The sequence below is a fragment of the Podarcis gaigeae genome (genome assembly GCF_964106915.1).
Source record: "Podarcis gaigeae genome assembly, chromosome: 6".
Lineage (NCBI taxonomy): Eukaryota > Metazoa > Chordata > Lepidosauria > Squamata > Lacertidae > Podarcis > Podarcis gaigeae.
In genome coordinates, this window is record NC_139682.1 from 55,754,851 (window position 1) to 55,778,070 (window position 23,220).

The window sequence follows — 23,220 nt, forward strand, 5'->3', positions numbered from 1 at the left end:
TGGCTGCTGAGCGATACTGATGACTTTGTAACCTATAAAGTAGCACTATATGCGTTGGCAGCTAAGAAGATCAGGAGAAAAGAGCTAGATAAAATAGCAGTCAGCTGCAAAGGGGATTCGGACAATTAAGCTGGCATATTTTACCTGAGATTTCCCTGCTATTCTAGTTTATGCAACAAATAATTTATAGGAGACTTGGCCGTGGTTTTTTGCACTGGTAGTGCTAAATGTTTTTATGATTATTGCTGTTTTTCCTTTTGTTCCCCTTGTGAACGATGCCATGGGCTAGTGCTAGTGCAATAGAGTCTATGAATGAATGAATATACAATAATAATCATAAAACGATCAACCATCATGACAAATTAAGAACAAACCACCATCAAAGGCTTGGGAAGTAAAGTGGCTTTAAGCAAGAACTAAAATGCTAGCTGGTCAGAGATTATTCTGGTTCCACTTATATTGAGTCAGACCATTGGTCCATCTAACTCACTACTGTCTCTCCCAACCCCACCTGGAGATGCTGAGGACTGAACCTGGGACCTTCTGCATGCAAACTTGACGCTCTGCCACTGAGACTCAGCCCTTCTGCTGCAGGCCACAATGCAATCAGGAAGGCCTTACTCGCATACCTCAACAGCCGGGCAGACTGATATTGAAGAAGGCACTCCCTAAAATGGCCTGATCTCAAGTTGTTTAGAGCCTTCTAAGCCAGTACATGGGCCTTATATATGGCTCAGTCGCAAACTGGCAGCCAGAGCAGTGAGAGAGTTACAGGTGGTGGGAAATCTCATAAGAAAGCAGCTCATAAAATGTTATAGCCACTACATGGAGCTACTACCACATAGCAGCATTTTCAGCCGCTGGAACCAATTCTTACGTAAAAGATGCCAACTTCAAATAATCTCTTTAACAGTCAAATATAAAGCCAGATGATGGAATACAACTCCCAACAGCCCCAGCCAGAACCATGTATACAAAAAAAAAAAAAAAATGTGATACATACCAGATTAAATGCCCCAACTCCCAGCTTTACGCCACCTTCAAAATGGGGATGATTTTCTCCTTTAACATAGTGGGGAGAATGTATTAGACTGTCCAGCTCCCTATCAAACCAAAAGATCTCATCAAAACCCAGAATGTAATCCAGTTCTAATACCAATCCTGGTCTAGCACTTTGAAATACATGACAATAAGAGCTACTGCTAATATAACATTTACCCAATACCCATGGTATGAAGAGAGTACCAGAGATGGCCTTGCATCTTTTGAGTTCCCTCCCCCCTGGGGAGGTGCACATCACCCACTTGCTGGTGATTTTAAAGAGGAGTAAAAAAAGTTTATTCTACTCAGACTTTTATTAATGGCCTCACTTATCTTTCTGATTCATTGCTGTTGTTTCAACTGTGAGTTTACTGGTTTTGCTTTTAGAGTCATATAGTGTATTTATTAGTAACCACTCTAAGCTGCTTTATGAGAGTTTTTACTTTGAAAGTGCAGGATATAAATACATTAGATTGATTTATTGAATTAAAATTAATTAATTAATTAATTAATTAAAATAAAATAAAATAAAATATCAGCCAGAATCAATTCAGACTAGAGTGAAGCCTGAGAAGTGCAGAGCACCAAACATAATAAGCAATAACTTTTGATTTGGATGGATGCCTGGAACATAATAATTGTAAAAAAATATTAAAATGCCACAAACCTATATGTTTGATAACTGTTTCTGACTTTGATGCTGCCTTTGATAAAGCTAACCATGTTTTCATCCTGAGGAAAATACAATAGATCACACATTTCAGCATACGTGTACTTGAAAATCCTCTTGATTTGGGGGACAATGACTAAAAGTTAGTTACAAAATCTAGACTGGTAAATACTTAAGGGTCAGTCTTTTTCTAATACATGCACATATACCTTTAAAAAAAAATCTTGATCTTGTTAAATGCCTAACACAAATTTCAAAGCTCTAGCCCTTAGTTTGGATACATCAAGTAAAACAGAAGCAGAATAGTAGTATTCCTTATTAATTAACACTAGAAAAATGAGACAGGAAGTATTTCATCGGAGAAGAACCTATTATCACAGACTTTGCACAAAAGCCACTGTTCCTACATGCTATGTCATAGGCTTTGTAATGATTTGGACTACCGATGATTAGCATGGGGCCATCAGCTTTAGCTAATCCAAGACACATGCTGGACACTTGCAAAGGCATCAGAAACCTTAGAGAAAGCAGGTATCAGGATCAGTGTTCGACTGAATTGAACTTGCAAAATGCAACCAGGCCAACCTGACACTGTAGAGTTTGGTAAGGATCCAACAAGCTGTCTCCATCTCAAATCGAGGACAAGGAAATCTCTGTGAAAAGTAATTAGATTCTGCCACGAGTTTTCCCTTCATTGGCTATTAATCTATCACTGGCCCTTTGAGAGCAGCCAAATGCAACTCTGGGAAAAGGAGAGGGAAAGTCCACTCCAAGAGAGGTATATTAGAGTCAAACTAGAGAAGACACCAACCACACAATAAGAAGCTATGTATGTAAATAGCTTTTAAAACTAAAAGTGTGGGAGGACCTTATGCAGACAATGAGCCAGGTGTGATGGATAGGGGTCTCAATCTGGATAATCTTTAAAAAGTAAGTCATGTAATGCTAATCTTGTCTAGGATGGTCTTTAGAGCTGTGAATGAATATGGCTATCAATGTATTCGGCTGAGCTTAAAATGTTGTCAGCAATAAAAAGTTTAAATTTTCTACATATCTTATGAAACAGCAACAAGAATTGTAAGTTATATTGTGCTCCCTTTCCAGGAGGAGGTAGCATCATGCTACGTACAGAACATATTTGTTCCAATACTTTGTTCCAATACTCCATACTTCAAGTCAGGAAAAGGGAGAATATGAAGAAATAAATTAGACATTGTAGCATAGGCTAAGAATACCACCTAGTGAGTAGAATGTGGCTCATAGGCCACACATTGCTTACTTTTGTATTTAAAAAAAAACCAATGCAAATAATGGGGAAGGACAGTGGCAATTAAGGGAGATACTCCCCATTTGTTAAGTATAGCAGTTACTCTAGGGTGACGCTGCAAGTGACAATCATGTGATGTCACTTGGGGCCATATCTAGGTTGTAGTAAGAGATGGGTATTTCAAATTCAGTTCAGTTTTGCTATTTGCGTTTGATTAAAGAGGATGGGCATAGCAGTTATCTTTCCAAAAAGTAGGAAAAACAAAATAGAATAATACAACAGTTATTATTTCTTAAGAAAAGGGTTGGTTCCATAGTTTCAATGAGATTCCCACCCATCCCTTGTTTCACAAAGAGTGGCAGGGAGCCTCAAGATTCAAGGCTGCCTTTAAGAGAGGTTAAATGGAATTTGCTGTACAAAAAATAAGCTAACCTACTTACGAAAAGGTTATAACTAAAATATGGAACTCCCTTTAATTTACAAGTAGTTGTCCATGCATGTGAAATGAAATGAGAAGTATAAGCCTGCAAATGAAGCTGTATACATCTCTGCAAATGTGGAGTTTTAGCAAGCTATCCAGCCCTCTTTTACATGAATGCAGAATTAGACGATATGAGATTCTGAGAACCAGAAAGTTTCAGCTACTCCCCTCTGCCCACTATCCATATCCCATAAGAGATCCACTAGGCTGAAAATAATAATACTAAGAATATTGTACCAGCTGCAGTACTCTTCCACTCAGTTACAGAATGATTTATTAAGTCCCCATATTATGAACTGGAAACATCCTGACTTCCTTATTAAACTTGCTTCTCAGTGTGTGAGAAGCTACATGTTATGCAAAATGCATAAAAGCAAAGCTGCATGGTGTGGGTGGACAAAGAAAGAGATTCTTATTAACATCACCTGCCCGACTCACTGTGATCTCAGTAACCATGGTCTTACTGAAATTAACTGAGGCCTCACATCCCTGTTTCCACAACAATGTTCCAAAAACAAATGCTCTTACCTGAAGGAATGTAAGAGCAGCTCTCTGAAGCAAACATTCGGCATAGCAAATTTCTGCATGAATTTCCTCTTTTTGAAAAGGGGGAAAGGGGGAAAAAAGATATGAAGTGCATAGCAGGAAAGCTCCACCACCAAATGGAACAGTGTCATCATAACCACTACAATCCTCCACATTATAATACAAACACACCTCAAAAATGTCCACATTAGGATGTCCTATTAAGGCTGTTGCCTGGATGCCCTTGTTTTCGAAGATTAGGCAGATGGTGACCTTTCCAGTTGTGGCTTCCCACCTACGCAATTCTTTCCCCACAGAGGCTTGCCAGCTGCCCACCCCTGAGCTGTTAAGCACCAGGTGAATATTTATTTATTTTACCAGGCAGTCATGTGGACAGAAACAGGAGCTAATGTTTATTTTTGTTTATTTTTTTACCTTCAGTTAATTGGTCAACATTGTGTCTGTGCACTAAATTGTTGAGTGAATCGGCCACGGTGGATTTCTTCCGAAACCTACATAAAAACAAAAGAGGCTGGAAATGTAGAACATATTGACAAAACCCTTTAGTCATATTGGCCTTCAAAAACTAAGCCTAACAATGCAATCTTATGCATGTAATATCAAAAGCAAGTCCAACTGCTGAAAGCTAAATAGACAGAGGAATGGAGTCTAAGTACATCCAAACTATATTTGCATATATTCTTGCTCCAATACCTTTGTCTTTTCTTTTTTTTTTCTGTGCCTTTCCTCCACTCTGTCAAAACTTTAGATTCCAATCCAAGGAGATTACAGACTTGAAATTTTAATTTATTACTCTGCAAAATGCCAAGTACACAGAACAATATGTTCTTATGCTCAAAGTGATTTAAGAAAAGGCTGTATGTATAATTAAAGGTTTCATATGCTATTTTCAATTATCTTTTACATTACAGTGGTACCTCAGGTTACATACGCTTCAGGTTACAGATTCTGCTAACCCAGAAATAGTACCTCGGGTTAAGAACTTTGCTTCAGGATGAGAACAGAAATCGCGCGGGGGCAGTGCAGCGGCAGTGGGAGGCCCCATTAGCTAAAGTGGTGCTTCAGGATAAGAACAGTTTCAGGTTAAGAACGGACCTCTGGAACGAATTAAGTATGTAACCAGAGCTACCACTGTACTTCGGCATACTAAATTTTGCCATTATATTTCTATGTGTTAACATTTCTGACTAGCAACAGTTGGGACTCAATACCTTTATGTGGTCACCTCAAGCATTTTCTGACATAAACATTAATCTCTGTTTAAAGCGGTATGTTATTCTATAGTGTTTATAGTCCCACAATTGTCATTTTGGCTGCATGACAATAAATAAATATTTCCAAAATGGCTTACATGTGGCCATATGTACCGTAGGTAAAGTGCAAGTAAAATTATACCTTTCAACTTTCATGTAGATGACTGCATTTATACATGGTGTAATCCAACTGTCAAAAAAAAATTATTGGTGGCACATGAAGGTTCCTAAGAATCCTTTAGTGTTTTCCTCTACTAAAACATTTTCTTCATTCTTACTGTTGCAAAGCTGTCTTATGTACTTATTCTATGCTTTTGACCATCTAGAATAATTCTCTGTGCTTACTTCTGACATATGGCTTGAGCTTCTTTCATTGTGTTTCCAGCATTCAGTATGTCCTGAGAGTCAAAGGTCATCATGGCTTGCATTTCCAATATGGTGGCATATGTCAATGCATGATACATACTCCCCTTTGTTCTGTGGGAAACAAGTTAAAGGGAGATACATCTATTCTATGATATTCACAGAAGCCACAATAAAGAGTAAAGGAATGAAAACAAAAACAATGGCCTTAAAGGTAGGAGGTCAAGGGAGTGGAGAGTTAGAAGCAGCAACACCCAGGATCACTGAAGGATATTTTAAAAGCAGGATTGTAAACCTATCAGCCCGAGAGCCATATTCATTCATGGGCAACCTCCTGCGGGCCACATGTCAGTGGTGGGAAGGGCCAGAGCGAAAAGGTACAGAATAGGTGGGACTCTTTCCTTTGTACAGTTGGCTACATTCCAGCCATGCAAAAACCAGGTTTCCAAGCACACAAGTCCATCCAGCCAAGCAAGAGGCATTACCACACTTCAAGGACGCATTCCAGCCAAGCAAGAGCATTCTAGGAGGGTGAAGAGCAAGGTGTGATGGGACATGGCCTGGGGAAAAACCTGAGGGCTGGACAGAGAGGCCTAAAAGGCCACATTCAGTCCACGGGTTGGAGATTCCCCTCCCCTTAAAGAACTGGACTTTGTCCTTGAACATCACAGTGCCATTCACAACACAACCACTTCTCTGAATACCACAGAGTAAACACTGCAGTCTTGCTGTAGACCTCATTTCTTAAATTTCAGTCCAACAATCCTATCAAGATTGAAGGGATCAGACAAGCAGAGATATAAGAAGGGCGGCCAAGGTGATACTGAACTGCTTTTAAGAGGCAGCATGATGGTACATGGTCTTGGCTTTACTTTAGCCCTTGCACATGTTTGAAAACAAAACAGCTGTGTCTGTACATCCTGCAACACACATTGAAAGGATACCTCCTGAAGTAAAAATCTTAGCACCAGAAATGGAATCCCTAATATTAACATCTATTACTGTAATGTGTGCTTACCTCAGAAATACTGAAGAGACCAAGCTCAAATTTTTACTAAAGTTCTGTCTGCTCTACAGAATTTTCTGGTTATAATTTTTGTTGGATTTGGTTTTCAGTGCTTATAACATGTACTCCCTTTGTCATCCACTCCTATGGGTTTTCTCTCCCATCCCCCACAAGTATGTCTGCATGTGTTGGATGGTGGTGGAAACTCAAGTAGACTATCTTAAAAGATATTTTTAAGGATTGGGTCATCTATTATGATCCTTTGTTATTAGACCACTTGTAAAGGGTCACACAATTGACTGCACTGGTATATGGTCATCTAGTTATTTGCACTACTATGAAAAAATAGAAAGATGGGAATGCAACAAAGACTGGGCTACCAGTCAATAAGCACACAAAGACCTGCGTGCTGCCTTCTGTCATCTAATACATCCTAAATGGTCCTTCTAGGAACCTCTTAGTTTTGACTGTTGCTACTGGTTCCTGTCAAAGCAACTTCTCTCCTTATCTGTGGGCATTTTTTTCTCCAAACAGTTATCTTCTTCAAGCAAATTTAAATCCAAAAGATGTAGCCCCCCAGTTTATCACCCTAAGACATACAGGTTCTCTCATCTCTCCATTATTTGATTCCTCACCATCCAAACTGCAGTTCCTCAAGCGAAGAGACATTGCATTCAGCAAAGCTACACTAACACAGAAGCCAACAATGGGACAAACCCTTAATTAAATTACAGTCTCCAAAGTAAGGAAAGGAGGAGCTATTAATCAACATTTAATTACACTAGATAAAGCACAGCAAACTGTTCTGTAGGGAACAATCTGCATTGGGAGGGAAGAGAGGGATTTGTCTGACTCACAAAGAGATCTTATTTATATGTTAAACTGGAGATAATCACAGCATACCCTTAAGGTTTGTCCACAGAGGTACTTTCTCCTTGTGGCAAAAGCCTTTCCACCTCACATTTATGACACTGTAAAATCAAACCCATTACTAGCCCATCAGGCTACTTGTAAAAAACCATTTAATGAAAGGTTGCTACTGCTTCTTGTAGTATATTTGTACAGATAGTTGATGTGTTAGATACCACAGAGCAATCATAAAATGTGTTATAAGTGGTACAGAAGCCAATAACTTATTAGCTTGTCTACTTGGGCTTGCCAACATATACTGACCTCCTGGGGTTGAGGGTCAGAAGTGGTAGAAAAAGGCCTGAGGTTGAAAAGCAGTTTAGGATGTATAGTGCAATCAAATTAACAAGGAACTATGAGCCGCGGGTGGCGCTGTGGGTAAAAGCCTCAGCGCCTAGGGCTTGCCGATCGAAAGGTCAGCGGTTCGAATCCCCGCGGCGGGGTGCGCTCCCGTTGCTCGGTCCCAGCGCCTGCCAACCTAGCAGTTCGAAAGCACCCTCGGGTGCAAGTAGATAAATAGGGACCGCTTTCTAGCGGGAAGGTAAACGGCGTTTCCGTGTGCAGCTCTGGCTCGCCAGAGCAGCAATGTCACACTGGCCACGTGACCCGGAAGTGTCTTCGGACAGCGCTGGCCCCTGGTCTCTTGAGTGAGATGGGCGCACAACCCCAGAGTCTGGCAAGACTGGCCCGTACGGGCAGGGGTACCTTTACCTTTTTCTGAGCCTCATAAGGGACGCGGGTGGCGCTGTGGGTTAAACCACAGAGCCTAGGACTTGCCAATCAAAAGGTCAGAGGTTTGAATCCCCGTGACGGGGTGAGCTCCCGTTGCTTGGTCCCTGCTCCTGCCAACCTAGCAGTTTGAAAGCACATCAAAGTGCAAGTAAATAAATAGGTACCGCTCCGGCGGGAAGGTAAACGGCGTTTCCGTGTGTTGCTCTGGTTCGCCAGAAGTGGCTTAGTCATGCTGGCCACATGACTCAAAAGCTGTACGCCAGCTCCCTTGGCCAATAAAGCGAGATGAGCGCCACAACCGCAGAGTCGGTCACGACTGGACCTAATGGTCAGGGGTCCCTTTACCTTTACTATGAGCCTCATAAATAAAGCGCACAGGAATGTACAGGGTGAATCTCCTTTGCCAATGAATAATCTCTGCATTTAATAAGCTGATTCCACAATATTGCAGTATTCTCATATCATGCTGTTTTACTGCTAAAAAATGTATACAGGTGTTGTTATTTTTCAGTTGTTTAGTTTCCTTTTTTATATAATCATAGAATCATAGTATTGGAAGGGACCCCAAGTGTCATCTAGTCCAACCCCCTGCAATGCATCATAGAATTTTTACATTCTACGATTCCTAGGAATGGTGGTTGATTATAAATAAATGTGGATTTTATACTGATTTATTTTACTTTATTTTATTTACATTCCTAAGAATTTAGGTTAAGCCTCATTACATCTTTAACAAATGAACTCAGAAGTTTGGGAAACACTAGTTTACCTTTACGTTTGGGCAAGATAAAAGCATTGTTTTGCTTTTGCTTTTGCTTTCTCTCTCCATAAGATGTATTATTGTATTCCTGTGCTGCACCTACAGCTTATATATTTCTCAGGTATTTTCTATGGTGTGTAATGGCAAACACAAAACCTAGATAAATTAGATAAAATACTTCCTTGTTCCTGCATTCAAGACAGGCATTACATGATGCATGAATACCAATTCAATTTACTAAGGCAATATAAAAACTTTGAAATAGCATTTATGTTATAGTCTTGGTCTTTCAATAAAAAGCTAGCAAAGTGCTTTTCTGTCAGGACTGGCAGGCACTCAGATCAGTTATCTTCAATACCATCAGGAAATTCAGTGCATTATTCTGATTCATATCAAAACAATGAAATCGGAATTTGAGAAACCTAATAACTAGATCTGACATTTAATCTACAATATATGGACTACAAAGAAGCTTTCATCTACACTGTTAAATCCTGAAATAGCTTTTGCCCATCAGCTTCTATGAGCTGGAACAAAGTAACCTTTTGTATTCCTTTGAGTTACCTGTTCCTAAAAGATTCATAAGTCCTCCCTGCATGAAGCGACCAGATTTGGTGTGTCACCACCAGCATTTGGCAAAGGAAACAGAGCTAGGCAGCTAACAGAGTGATCCTAACTTCAATTTATGCATGCTCAATGAGAAAATAGACACCTACTAGGACAGAGGAAAATGGTCATTTTTGGTGGAAGCATCATCTTTCCCAATAGGTAAATCTTTAACTCATATTCCAATGGGACTACCGGTGGGAAGGGGGGCTAAGACATGAAAGCGAACACCAACACAATGGCAACACTCCTTAAATCACTTGCCAATAGCTTCTAGTTAGTACCTAGTCACAGGAATGGTCAATCACATTATTATTAATTATTATTATTAATTATATTTTATTTATATCCCACCCACCTGGCTGGGTTTCCCTAGCCACTCTCGGCAGCTTATAGCATATATAAAAATACAACAAAACATCAAACATTTTTTTTAAAGAATATGCAACCAATTATTCATCACTATCTCTATGTGTCTCTTGCATCTACAGGCAACCAGCCAACATACACAGTGGCACTGATATTAACCACCCACAGTGTCATTCGGAGGCTGAAACTAGTAGGAAGCCAGTTACTTATTCTTTCAGGGCGCTGTGGTCTAAACCACTGAGCCCAGGGCTTCCCGATCGGAAGGTCGGCAGTTCGAATCCCCGTGAAGGGGTGAGCTCCTGTTGTTCGGTCCCAGCTCCTGCCCACCTAGCAGTTCGAAAGCATACCAGTACAAGCAGATAAATAGGTACCGCTCCGGCGGGAAGGTAAACAACATATCTGTGCATTGCTCTGGTTCACCAGAAGCGGCATAGTCATACTGGCCACATGACGCGGAAGCTGTCTGTGGACAAACGCCAGCTCCCTTGGCCTACAGAGCGAGATGAGCGCTGCAACCCCAGAGTCATCTGCGACTGGACCTAATGGTCAGTGGTATCTTTTCCTTTTAGTGTTTCTCTCAGCAAATACACGGCAGGTTGAAATATAAATAGTGTAACTATGCCAAACCTAGGGATTCACAGATGTAGAATCATTTACTGCCCCAAGCACCACCACCTCTCATACACCTTTCAAGGGATACAGGGCTCTGAAAGGACAAAAAGCTGAAATACAATAGGGTTACCAGTGTTGTCAGAACCCACTTCTCTATTTTTATAAAGCCCTTCACACTCATGCAGTTTGCTCCTTGAATCCTGTATCACTCTTCCCCCCCCCTCTCTCACACACATCAAAGTTTTGCAGCTTATGATTATACAGAATATAATTAATACTTCATTTTCCCTAGGTGAAGTGGTATCTGGAGCTACAACATTCTGGCACAAGGGAAAATTTTATCAAACAAATGGAATATGCTAATTTTATATGATATGGCTATATGCTTCATAGTTCCCCAGTGAGCTTCTGCTTTTCCTTCTCCACAAGGATGCAGTTCTATGGACACCACCACACAAAAGAAATTACAATCACCAGCCTATCCATATTGCTAGTATTTTTTTTCCTTAACAAAGCTGGTGCATCAAAAGTTATTTCAGTGGCTTTACAAGAATGGTACTTGGTAATAAACCTGAAATATTATCAAAGATAAATTCTTGCCTGCTGTCAGATAAAGTAAGGCAGTAAGTATTTTCCACTAGGAGAAAGAGAGGGAACGTGTGTGTTTATAGACCGTGAAAACTCATTTAGATTCACAGGACACTGAAAGAGTCAGTGATGAGGAACAGATGTCTCTGAAAGAAAATATTGTGTATTATTATATGCCTGCCCCACTTCTACCACCACTCCCTTGACACAAGGAGTGTGTCAATAATGAAGCTCATTTGCAGTTAAATTAAGCTCCCTGTTTCTCCCTTTGAGGCCATCACTGTATTCAAAGACAAAAAAAGGAGTTGACTGACTCTCTAAGTTAAAGTAGTTTAACAGTGAGAAATAAATTCACATGTAAAATCCAAGGATACCTAGTCATCTCATTAAACCAATTCAACAGGGACTCATTTAAGCAATAATCAAAACCATCTGTGATGAAGTGTATAACATTTTTAAACAAAGGATGTGGCTCCCATCACTTTTGCAGGCGCCCCCCCTCAAGTTTTATATGCAATGATTTTATATATATAGATAAAGGTTTAAATAAATGCAGATTTCCCCATTAATCCCCACGTCCCAGTAATATTTTCCACTTTGCACATAGCATCCAAAAAGACTGAATGTCATTTAAAGAGAATTATCTGTTTGCATGTCCTGCCTATTCCAGGTTAGACCACATATGTTTTCATATCCTAGAGCTGCCATTTTTCTATGTATCCACCCTGCTCCTTGTGCTGCTGCTAGATGAGCAGAGCTTAGCCAAAAGATTATGGCTGTCTCTGCCAAATGTAGTGACATTCCAATTCAATAAAAGATATATTTTTGGTCATATATACGGAGTACAGTGATACCTCGGTTTACGAACTTAATCCGTTCCAGAAGTCTGTTCTTAAACTGAGGCGTGCTTTCCCTAATGAGGCCTCCCATCACTGAGGTAAAGTTCATAAACTGGGACACTACTTCCGGTTTTGTGGAGTTCATAAACCGAATAGTTCGTAAACAGGGCTGTTCTTAAACCAAGGTACCACTGTACACCATATTCCATTCCGCAGGGGACTAAAACAGAAAATTGGAGAGGTGGGTAGGGAGGAGAGGAAATAGGGAGACAAAGCTGGCTAACATCATGCAACCTTTGAACAATCATTTTCAATTATGTCCTTCTTTGTAAAATTGTACTTAGCAACTAAGTATAATTTAGTAGGGAAAGATGCAGTCAAATTGAAGTAGTAGTTGTAAATTAAAATCAGCAACAAATAACCATTGGAGAATTTTAAGAAACAGTAACTGGTGTACCAGCATTTCAAGAACTTTGTAACTTGCAAGTACAGTGGTACCTCAGGTTACAAACAGCCTAGTTAACGAACTTTTTGGATTACAAACACTTCAAACCCAGAAATGAGTGTTCCGGGTTGCATATTTTTTTTGGTATACGAACGTACTCCATTCAGGGGTGCACTTCCATTTTGAGTGCCACACTTCTGTTGTCCGGCAGCGGAGAAGGGGGTTGTCACGGTGTTTCCCACAGCTGTGAGGAAGGGAAGCTGCTGGTTGGTGGGCTCGCAACTCACCCCCATGCCGCTACAAGAGGAGATCAATCCCTGCAGAGGCTTGGGAGGGAAGCTGCACGCCTGCCAGCCAACTGGTTGGAAGGCTCGCAACTCTCCCCCATGCCGCTGTGGGAGACGCGCTCTCTAGGGAGCATTTCCTGCAACAGTGTGGGGGGGGGGATCTGTGTGGATCAGTTCAGCTACTGATTGATTGATTGATTGATTGATTGTGTGACTGAGGAAATGGATAAAGCCCCGCATCCAAACAATGACTATTATCGGTGCAGGTAAGAATTTTTTTTAATTTTCATTTTTATCATCTAGAATATTGTTTTATTTATTTTATAGTACAGTACATTGATTGCTGATTTCATTTTATGGATCAATGATCTTATTAGATAGTAAAATTCATGTTAAATTGCTGATTTAGGGGTTGCTTTTAAAAGTCTGGAGGGGACGCGGGCGGCGCTGTGGGTTAAACCACAGAGCCTAGGACTTGCCGATTAGAAGGTCAGCGGTTCAAATCCCCGCAACAGGGTGAGTTCCTGTTGCTTGGTCCCTGCTCCTGCCAACCTTTACATTAAACGTCTGGAACGGATTAGTTACAGATAGGTAGCCGTGTTGGTCTGCCATAGTCAAAACAAAAAAAATTCCTTCCAGTAGCACTTTAAAGACCAACTAAGTTAGTTCTTGGTATGAGCTTTCGTGTGCATGCACACTTCTTCAGATACCAACACGGCTATCTGAAGTATCTGAAGAAGTGTGCATGCACACGAAAGCTCATACCAAGAACTAACTTAGTTGGTCTTTAAAGTGCTACTGGAAGGAATTTTTTTTGTTTTGGAACGGATTAATCCATTTTGCGTGCGTTGATTTAAGAACGCTTTGGTTTAAGAACGGACTTCCGGAACGGATTAAGTTCGTAAACCAAGGTACCACTGTAGCAGCTTCCAGCTTTGTAAAATCAAGTATTTTCCCTTTTATAGAAGCAGCCACCTTACCAAAGCTAATGAAGGGGGACACACATTATTTCCTTTGCTGCTCTAGTTAAAGAGTATTGCCAACATCTTATCAACCAAGACCAGATGACTGGGAGGTTGCCTGCTCTTGATGGGGTTACACTTCCTCTGAAGGAGGTTTGTAGCCTGGATCCTTTGCTGTCACTTGAGGCTCAGGTGGCCCGGAGTGCTTTCTATCAGCTTTGGCTAGTGACCCAGCTGTGCCCCTATCTGTACAGGGATAGCCTAATTACTGTTGTCTATGCTCTGGTAATTTCAAGGTTAGATTACTGCATTGCGGTATATGTAGGGCTGCCTCTGAAGACAGTTCAGAAACTTCAGCAAGTGCTGAATTCAGCGGCCAGGTTGCTCACCGGAGCAAGATGGTTTGAGTATATTACACCGATCCTGGTCCAACTGCATTGGCTACCAATTAGTTTCCAGGCCCATTTCAAAGTGCTGGTTTTGACCTATAAAGCGGTATAGGGCGGTATAAAAATTGAATAAATAAATAAAATAAATAAAAATAAGTTGTTTACTGCAGAACAGCCAGGTTGTCTTCATTCACTTTTTATGAGGCACCTACAATACATTGTCATCATATCATTGTTCTTCTGTTTTTCCTGCAGTTCTTCCATCTCTTTCCAGACTTCAAACAAAATCAAATTCTTATTGCTAAGGAACACAACAGTAGCAACATATGTGCAGGTACTGATCAACTTAGTGCTCTTTTTTTGCATTTTTTAAAGAGGCATTTTGACATGTGCAATGAAGCCTATATGAGGCATCTTCTTTGGCATACATTCACTATGATATTTTGCACTGGTGTTATTTTATCGGCATATTTATTTTCTTTTTAAAAATCAGTTATTTAATTTGCACTAAAATGACTTCCTTTTTTAAAAAAAGAAACTGAAATATTTGTGTGACAGAATTTAATTTTAAATAAAAACATTTTAATGCAAATTTTTATTTTTTTAAAAAAATTGTATTCGTTTTGCAAATAAACATTAATCAGGCAGGCTAATATTAATACTCTATCCCTTTTCTGCCCATGTGGCTATGCCTTGTCATTTTCAATTCCACATATAGCTTACATTGGAAGACCAACAATTGGGTAGCACTAGGAACCACCAGACTGATAATACCACATTTCTCTATTTAGTGGCCTGGTTCACACAACACTATAGTTTGTTCTTGGCTGCAGCTCGTGGTTACCAAGGAGTGAGTTTAACCATGAACCCAGACTCAGACAACACATTAAGCCAAATTATGGCTTCTTTCAGCTTGATACACGAGTAAAAAGAACTGAGGAGGAGCAATGTCGCTGTGAGCTCCTCTCTGGGATCCTGCACATTTGCTTGGATTACCATGTCATGTAAACAAGGGAAGTGTTTTCAAATAATATTTAAACACTAAGGGTTATTTTTGCAGAGATACTAGTAAAATGTGGGAGCACATTACAACTATTATTCTTGAGTAGAAAATGTTTAATTGTACAACTTATTCGGCTATTCGCTGGTGGTACATTGCATCCCTAAATGGATACAACATCACCAGTCTGGAAGTGAGTTACAAGCTTTTCTGTCAGAAATTGAGTATTAACACTTGCACTGGGGCTTATTCAATGCTTTTCATTTCAGGTTAAAAAATAATTTGAGAATCAGAGAGTCAGATTCCTATGTTCCTTTGAAAACAAACACAAACACACACACACACAGTAGGTGAGGTTGAATGCCTGGGCCCCCTTCTCATTATTGGAATAGCCAGGTTAGCTTCCCAGTAGAACATTAAGGGGAACAAAGGAAGTGGATTTGTGAGAGACAGCAAATGGATGGGGCCCTCTCCCTCAACTTGTAGGTAGTTTGAAGGACATTAGGTCAGAGTGGAAAGTTGAGTTATGTGAACTAGAAGCTAGAACCCAGAAAGTAGCAAACTAGGAACTAAGAGAGACAGAGCGATGTTTTATTTTCTGTTTGAATCCAAGGCTGTGGCTATGGGTGCAGCAAGACCCTCTTGGGGTGTTAATGCTGTGAACTCCTCCATCACAAAACCTCAGGTTGTATATATGTGCAAATAAACCATATATTATAAAGACACCACAGTCTCTGCTGTGCCTCATTCCAAAGGAAACACGAACCCTGGGTAGGCGCCTAGAACCCTTGGAATCTTGCACTGCTTGGAAACTGGAGTGGCGTGCAACAATACAGAAAGACTTGTAAAAGCTAGTTACTTTAGCACCATAGCAGAAATGCTAACAATAATTAGAGAAAGAAATAAACAAGCTTACTTAGTTTGCAGAGAAACAAGGGCATCCTGGAATTTGTTATTTAAAAACAGATCCACAGCTGCCATACATTCACTCAGAGCAACATTCAAGTCCTGTGCAGATGATCTGGAAAAAGAGAAAAGAGTTAATGCTAACTTCTCTGTTTCCAATGCGGCATGAGATAAAGAAGTCCCATCCTCCCAAAGGTCAGCATGTTAACTATTAGAATGCTTTTCTTAAAGTGTATTTCTGTACATGTCTAGTCAGAGGTAAGAATCATTCAGTTCAATAAAACTTACTCCCAGGTAAGCACGCATAGGATTGCACCCTTAGTTTTCACATACGAAGCACAATTACTCCATCAGCATCATGTTAGAAAATAACATCAGGCAATCTTGCTTGAAATGGCTTTAAAAAAAAAAATATGTGAAAGGTGCAACATTTTGTGCTTGTGCATCTACAAGTGGGACTTGCAACAAAATGTACCAGAGGATTCTTATGCCCTATGAGTGCTCCTGTTCAAGGCTCTATTTTTTTTTTAAAGAGAGAGAAACCTGAAATGCATAACAACTCATTGAAACACAAAAAACCCTCAAATAGTTTAATGCACTACACAACATATGTAATAGATTGTCAGAAGCTGAGCACTGTTCAATTATGGAAAAGGATTAAGAGTAGCACTATTCCACCATTTTTCTATGATACAGAGAGTCTGAGATAAAGTTTTAACCTCCAGAACAATTAGCAGTATATACACCTGCTTTACAGGACAAATGAAAGAAATTATGTATTCATGCAGCTCACAGGAGGCTGTGATAGTCACTAACCTTTAAAAGAGAATTAGACAAATTCATGGAGGAGAGGGCTATCAATGGCTACAAACCATGAAGGCTATGCTCTGCCTCTACAGTTGGAGGCAGCAATGCTTATGAATGCCAGTGCTGGAAACTGCAGCTGGGAGAGAGTGCTGTTGTGCTCTAATCCTGCTTATGGGTTTCCCACAGGCATCTGATTGGTCACTATGAGGACAGGATGCTGGACCAGAGGGACCATTGGCCTGATCCAGCAGGCTCTTCTTATGTTCTTACAATATGTCTTGTGATTGTGATATAAGCATAGAGATGGGTCTCACGTGCTCTTGTTCCATGGTATTTTAACAAGCAACTTATCTTCAATTGCTCACATGGACTCAACTGCTTCCTTCTCCATGTTCTTCATGCTCCCCTAGTAATGTCATTATCTTTGTGTCCTTTGATCCAAATGTAGTGGCCCTTAAAATACCATTAGCATAATTTCATATTAAATTAAGACATTAACTACTAAAAAGAAGCAATAGACCTCAGTGCACCTACTGGAATTGCTTCCCTCCCTAAGCAAAATGAGATAAGAACTACAAACCATTTTGTGCACTCAAAAATTATCTGGAAATAATAAATAAAACACAAAGGATAGCATCTCATAATTCATGACCAAACTTAACTTGCTCACTTCCAGAAGTATTTAATTGACACGGACACATTCACATCAAACATAGAAGCAAGTTCTTACGATATCATTTTAAAAAACACACAAAACAGGAATATGGTTCTTTCTTTCAACTACTACAGCAGTTGGCAACTAAAAAAAAGTAATAAATATTTGACTAGCAATGGATTTATTGCTAATTTCCACTGCAGCATCTAGTATTTATTCAATTGCTTTATTTCAGCAGTTATACCTTGCCCTTCCCCCAAATCAGAGCACAGAGCACAACATGCAGTATAAACAATATAAAACATGTAACAAAATTAAATTGTACATCCATTATAAAAAACAGCAGCACTAGACCTCAATTCCATCCAGAATCAACACCAACATGATACTTATTATTATTTATTCAATTTATATCTCAGCCTTCCTGCCAAAGGAGTCCAGGGTGGCAAACACATCATTAAAATAATATTTAAAATATTCTAAATACAACCAGTCTCTCAATGAATTATTTCAGGGTTGCTAGGAATGGTATCTTTCTGCTTTCTAATACCTGGGTGAACAGAAATATTTTGAAGTCAATAATGAGGAAGACAGACTCTCCTCATCAAGTAAACTATTCAAGAAGTGGGGAATCACTACTGGAAAGGCCCTGCCATAGTTTAACACCAACTGGGCAGTTCCCAGTGGAGGCACCAGGTTCCAAAAGCTTGGATGGAGAGCATGTTTCTGCTTGTTGTCTGAAAACAGCTAATGTGGAGGACTCTCATATCTCAGTGAGGAGCTCTGTAAAAGGGGCACCATTGCTGCAAATGCCATGCCTCATATCACTATTTTACTCACCACACTAGCCAGTGGGACTACAAGCAGAGACTTTTCAGCAGTTCTTAAGGTTTGGGGTAGCACATACTAGGAAATACATAAAAGGATTACTTAAAAAAAAACTAATTACAGAGTAATTAGCCTTGAAGCGGGCCTGGTACAGTATATGAATGGCAGCTACTACAGTATCTTCAGAACTGAAGTAACATGACCCTATCAACTGTGCCCAACAGCCAGGTTGCAGCATTCTGTACCACCTGCAGCGTCTGGAATGTTGCATTTCTCTATATGGGTGGTTATTAGAGCATTGATAACTGGAGTTAAGCTGTTCCAGTCCAGGAACGGCCATAACTAGTGAACCAGCAATAGTTGGGCGCAGGTAAGTCTCACCATTTTAAGTCACTTGGGTCTCTTGTGACAGCTTGGAATCAAGAATCACCCTCATCTATGAATCTGCTCCTATATGGGGCAGCACTCCCACTGAAGAACAGGCTGTCCACCTAATGCCTGGAACTGGGAGCCACATTGACTCATAGAACCAATGTCTTGTTGAGATTGAGTTTATTAGCCCTCATCCGGCCCATCACTGCCCCCAGATAAAAGACATTTGAATAGCTCAGTTACTTTTAAATATATATGAAATGCTTTAGCCAATAACCCTAGTGTATTTCTTAAGTCCTAAACACAATGATGATTATGGATAAACTATTAAACTAGCAAACGTATCAGCTATTGTACTTTTTGGTATGCAAAGTAATATTTATTTCCTTTTAAATTTCCCAGCTGTTGTAATGGACTTACAACATGGCTTTGAAATAGCAACGTTTATTTCCTATGAAAGTTTATTTCCACTTCAAAGTGTAGTTACTGTACATTTTTCTATCAGAAGTTGCCCAGAAATTATGCAGTCCATTGGCTAATTATAAAACTTCTCTAACCTAATTTATGGGTTAGCTATTGCAACATCACGAGCAAAGTAGACTGCTTTGACTTGTGATTTTGATTTACAGAAACAGGCAGTGGATTTGTTCAGGACATAAAAAAATACTATATTGGAAAAACACACTGAATTTGGATTGAATGCATTGAGCATAACCACTAACATACTGGAGTATGAGCCAATACCTGTGCATTTGGAGGAAGTGCAAAAGGCGGCTACCAGGCTAGACAGTGTCCTCAGCATCCCAGAGGACATGACAGAGAACCTCCTGACCTCTATCACCTGCCTGGGGCACAGAATACAGTCATAAAGCAGAGAAAGTAAGAAGCAACAGACATTAAAGATTAAAAATAAAGGAAGTGTATTCTGGACAACCTATGACCATTTAATGTGCTGCTGTTATGCTGCACAGCATGCAGGAAAGAATTTGAACAGAGTAGCAAGAAAAATGTAGGCCTGGCTCTGAGTTTGTTTGTTTTAAAGTAGAAAATACTTATTACATTATATGTCTGACAACAGACAAACTTTTTTTGTTGCTGTTAAATTTAAAACTTTCAGTCTTCCAGCTTTACAAGACAAATGGGAGAAAGATCTAGATCAAGGAGTTTCAATAGTAGAATGATACTAAATATTAAAAATATTTTGAGTAGATTGCTACAAGCTGATTGGAAATAAAAAAACACACCTTATAGAACTTAATCCAACAGTGTTCAACCTTGTACAAGTTGGATCAAATTTATCAGTGATTACATGGCACCATATCTCTAAAATGGGAAAACTCTTAGCTACAGTGTTGAAGAATAAAGGTAAAGGGACCCCTGACCATTAGGTCCAGTCGTGGACGACTCTGGGATTGCGGCACTCATTTCACTTTTACAGCTTCCGGGTCATGTGGCCAGCATGACTAAGCCGCTTCTGATGAACCAGAGCAGCACACGGAAATGCCATTTACCTTCCCGCCGGAGCGGTACCTATTTATCTACTTGCACTTTGACGTGCTTTCAAATGAAAGACTTTCCTTCAAACAGCATAGTGCCCAAACCCTTTCTCTCCTATTCAAGTGCCCAACAGCTTTTGACCTATTGCACAGAGCCCTTCTCAACCCTCTGAAGGCTTTATGAAAACAGAGCAAACTTAACAATACAGTGGTACCTCGGGTTACATACACTTCAGGTTACAGACTCCGCTAATCCAGAAATAATACCTCAGGTTAAGAACTTTGCTTCAGGATGAGAACAGAAATCGCACAGCAGCGGTGCGGCAGCAGCGGGAGGCCCCATTAGCTAAAGTGGTGCTTCAGGTTAAGAACAGTTTCAGGTTAAGAAAGGACTTCCAGAATGAATTAAGTTCTTAACCCGAGGTACCATAGTAATCCAAATATGAGCAGCCAACTCATGACTTGCCTAAACTAGAGAGAAAATGAACAATGGTCACCCACAACTGTTAATTTTCTTCTCGGCCTTTTGACTTAGATCAAGTGTAATTTTCTTTAACTGTCTGTCATTTTAGCCAACTGAAAAGCTTATAAATAATTCAATAACAAATAAGCACATTAAAGAGATCATCAATTCTGGCATATCCTGTCCTTTACCAAGTCCTGTTTAACATTTAATAGGTCTACACCTCCTCCTGTGCTTTGTAGAAAGCTGACAGCACATTCAACCTAAGCAGGCTCTCACACACAAACACACTGAGCTTTTGGCAGTGATGGAAGGGAAATATTCTAGGGTTTTAAAAAACTGGGTTTGTGGGACAAGGATGGAACATTGTTTCCAGCATTCCCACCTCCTGTCCCCCAACAGCAAAGCTTAGCCCTGAAAATATTTGAAGTAAAAACGAAAAGGGTACCTTCTGAGCATGTGAAAAGTGCTTTCTCCTCATAACTTAGCAACCAGTTTCATATAGCAAGAATTTTGTAATTTGATCTGAACATACTGGAGACCACAATCAGAAGGTGGACACAGTGGGGCCAATCAAAATGGGGAAAACCTGGAATTGCCACCTTTTTCTGGATCACCATTCATTACCCAGTGGGCACAGGTCCAGACTTTAAAGCTCCATGCCCCCAAGTGTTGTTGTTGCTTTTCTCCTAGCACTTTCCCTGGGAAAACCTGTGTTTTACCGCTGAATTGGAGCAACAGCAATCAAGTCTTCCCTGGATTGCCGTTTGCTCTGATTCAGCAGTAAAATGCAGGTTTTTCAGGGGAAACCATCGATACAAGACAAAACAGAACAAAAACACTTGGACATGGGGCTTAAGTTACAGAAGGGTAGATTTCAGTTGAACATTAGGAGAAACAAGGGGCAGACTTTGGTAATATGGCACCTGAGCAAGAACAAAATTTAGCGCACACACCCTAAATATTTCTTATTTTCACAATAAGAAATTTGCACACACATAGCAGGGAGGTCAGGAATCCCACTTGCTTGCAACATTTATTTTCAGGCTGGCAGTAGATTCACCTGACATAAAGAGAGGAAAGTATGTACCTACAATATATGTCGCCTTAACTTACACAAAGTGGCAATACTGTAGTGCATCCCCTTTCACCTGCCATTTCTAAACATTTATATAACTGCCTTAGGAATTTAGGAAGCTGACTTACACTGAGTCAGACTGTTAGTCCATGGAGCTCAGTAACTGGCAGCAGCTCTCCAGGGGTTTCATACACACTCTATTTCAGTTTCACCTCAGGGTTACTGCCTTTCTTTTTTCTTTTTACATTTAATGCTTTTCCACACACACAAACCCCAGCAGTGTACAGTCAGGAAGCGGGGTGGGAAATACACTCAATCCACATAACAATGCTAAATATGAGAGCCAGTGTGGTGTCGTGGTTATGAGTGTCAGGCTATGGGAAACCCAGCCAGATGGGCGGGGTATAAATACATTATTATTATTATTATTATTATTATTATTATTATTATTACTACTACTTGGGAGGCAAGGGCTCTTGGCCCAGTCGCTGCCTCTCAGCCCAAAGGGCGGTTGTGGGGATTCAATGAGGCAGGGGAGAACCAGGCACACACCACCTTGAGCTCCTTTGGAAGAAAACACGAGAAATAACAACAACAACAACTGAAACAAACAAACCCATATTGGCTTCAGCAGCTACATGGCCCAGCCATGCAAACTTCCCGGCAGGTTTATTTGCAAATGTCGACGTGCATGCCGGCAACAGCTTCACCTGTTGGTTTCCTGCCTGCCAAGGCAGCTTGCTCGTGAAACACAAGCGCGCCAACTTAGCTAGACCGAAGGCATGATCCACCTCCCCCAGAGTAAGTACCTCAGCTCTTTTTTCTTGCTGCTGCTGCTTCTGCGGCTACTTTGCGCGTCCATGAGGCTCCGCTAGGCTCGCCTCGAGATGAAGCGAGGTGCTGCTGAGGTAAAAAAAAGCCCGCTCCGCCTCGATAGTCAACGGCAAACTCATAACGCCGGGAAAGTGGAGGCAGGCGGCTCCAGAGCAAGGTCCCCGCGCTGCTGGGTGGCGGCTCCTCCCCTATAAAGTTGCCGGCCGCCGCCTGTTCCCTCCTCATCCTGAGGCCTCTCAGGCGAGCGACCGCCCCCTGCAGGTCTCTCGGAGGGAGCCGCGTACTTGATAAACCGGCGTGATAAAGGAAACCAGCCCCAGCTGTAGCTCATCGCCTCGGGTCAAGGGCGTGGCGCCAGCTCAGGCAGGAGGGAGCTTCTAGGTTTGGGCTGGCAGGACAGGAAGGAAACTCCAAGACAGCCAGATGGGCGGGGTATAAATAATAAATTATTATTATTATCGCCAGGTTACTCCCAAGGGAAGCTGTTCTCCTCCTCCCTCCTTCTTTATTTTTCCCCCTTGTGCCCCCCCATAACAATGGTTAAACCAGTTCATCCCTTATCCAAGGCTACTTAGATCTTGCAGAGCTTGCCCCTCTTTCCCAATTCTCTGCAAACGTTTCACAACAGCGATAACGTCTCCTCCCCTCTTCCCTTG

At 40.7% G+C, this 23,220-nt stretch overlaps 1 protein-coding gene across 4 annotated transcripts in view; it reads right to left on the minus strand.

The window, feature by feature from the left end:
* The window catches only part of TTC39A (tetratricopeptide repeat domain 39A), a 51,726-nt gene extending 29,006 nt beyond the window's left edge, over nt 1-22,720 (minus strand). Inside the window, exons 1-8 of one of the 4 annotated variants that reach the window (XM_083742440.1) lie at nt 19,438-19,577; nt 17,204-17,291; nt 16,042-16,146; nt 5,604-5,735; nt 4,420-4,496; nt 3,988-4,055; nt 1,709-1,773; nt 1,004-1,103 (exon numbers count right to left, since the gene is read on the minus strand). In XM_083742440.1, coding sequence (XP_083598566.1) covers nt 1,004-1,103; nt 1,709-1,773; nt 3,988-4,055; nt 4,420-4,496; nt 5,604-5,735; nt 16,042-16,146; nt 17,204-17,238 — 582 coding nt within the window. In that variant the 5' untranslated portion in view covers nt 17,239-17,291; nt 19,438-19,577. Of the gene's footprint in view, nt 1-1,003; nt 1,104-1,708; nt 1,774-3,987; nt 4,056-4,419; nt 4,497-5,603; nt 5,736-16,041; nt 16,147-17,108; nt 17,292-19,437; nt 19,578-22,539 lie in introns of those variants that run through there. The other 3 variants (XM_083742439.1, XM_083742441.1, XM_083742438.1) reach the window with 3 other exon arrangements.
* Nucleotides 22,721-23,220: the final 500 nt, after the last annotated feature.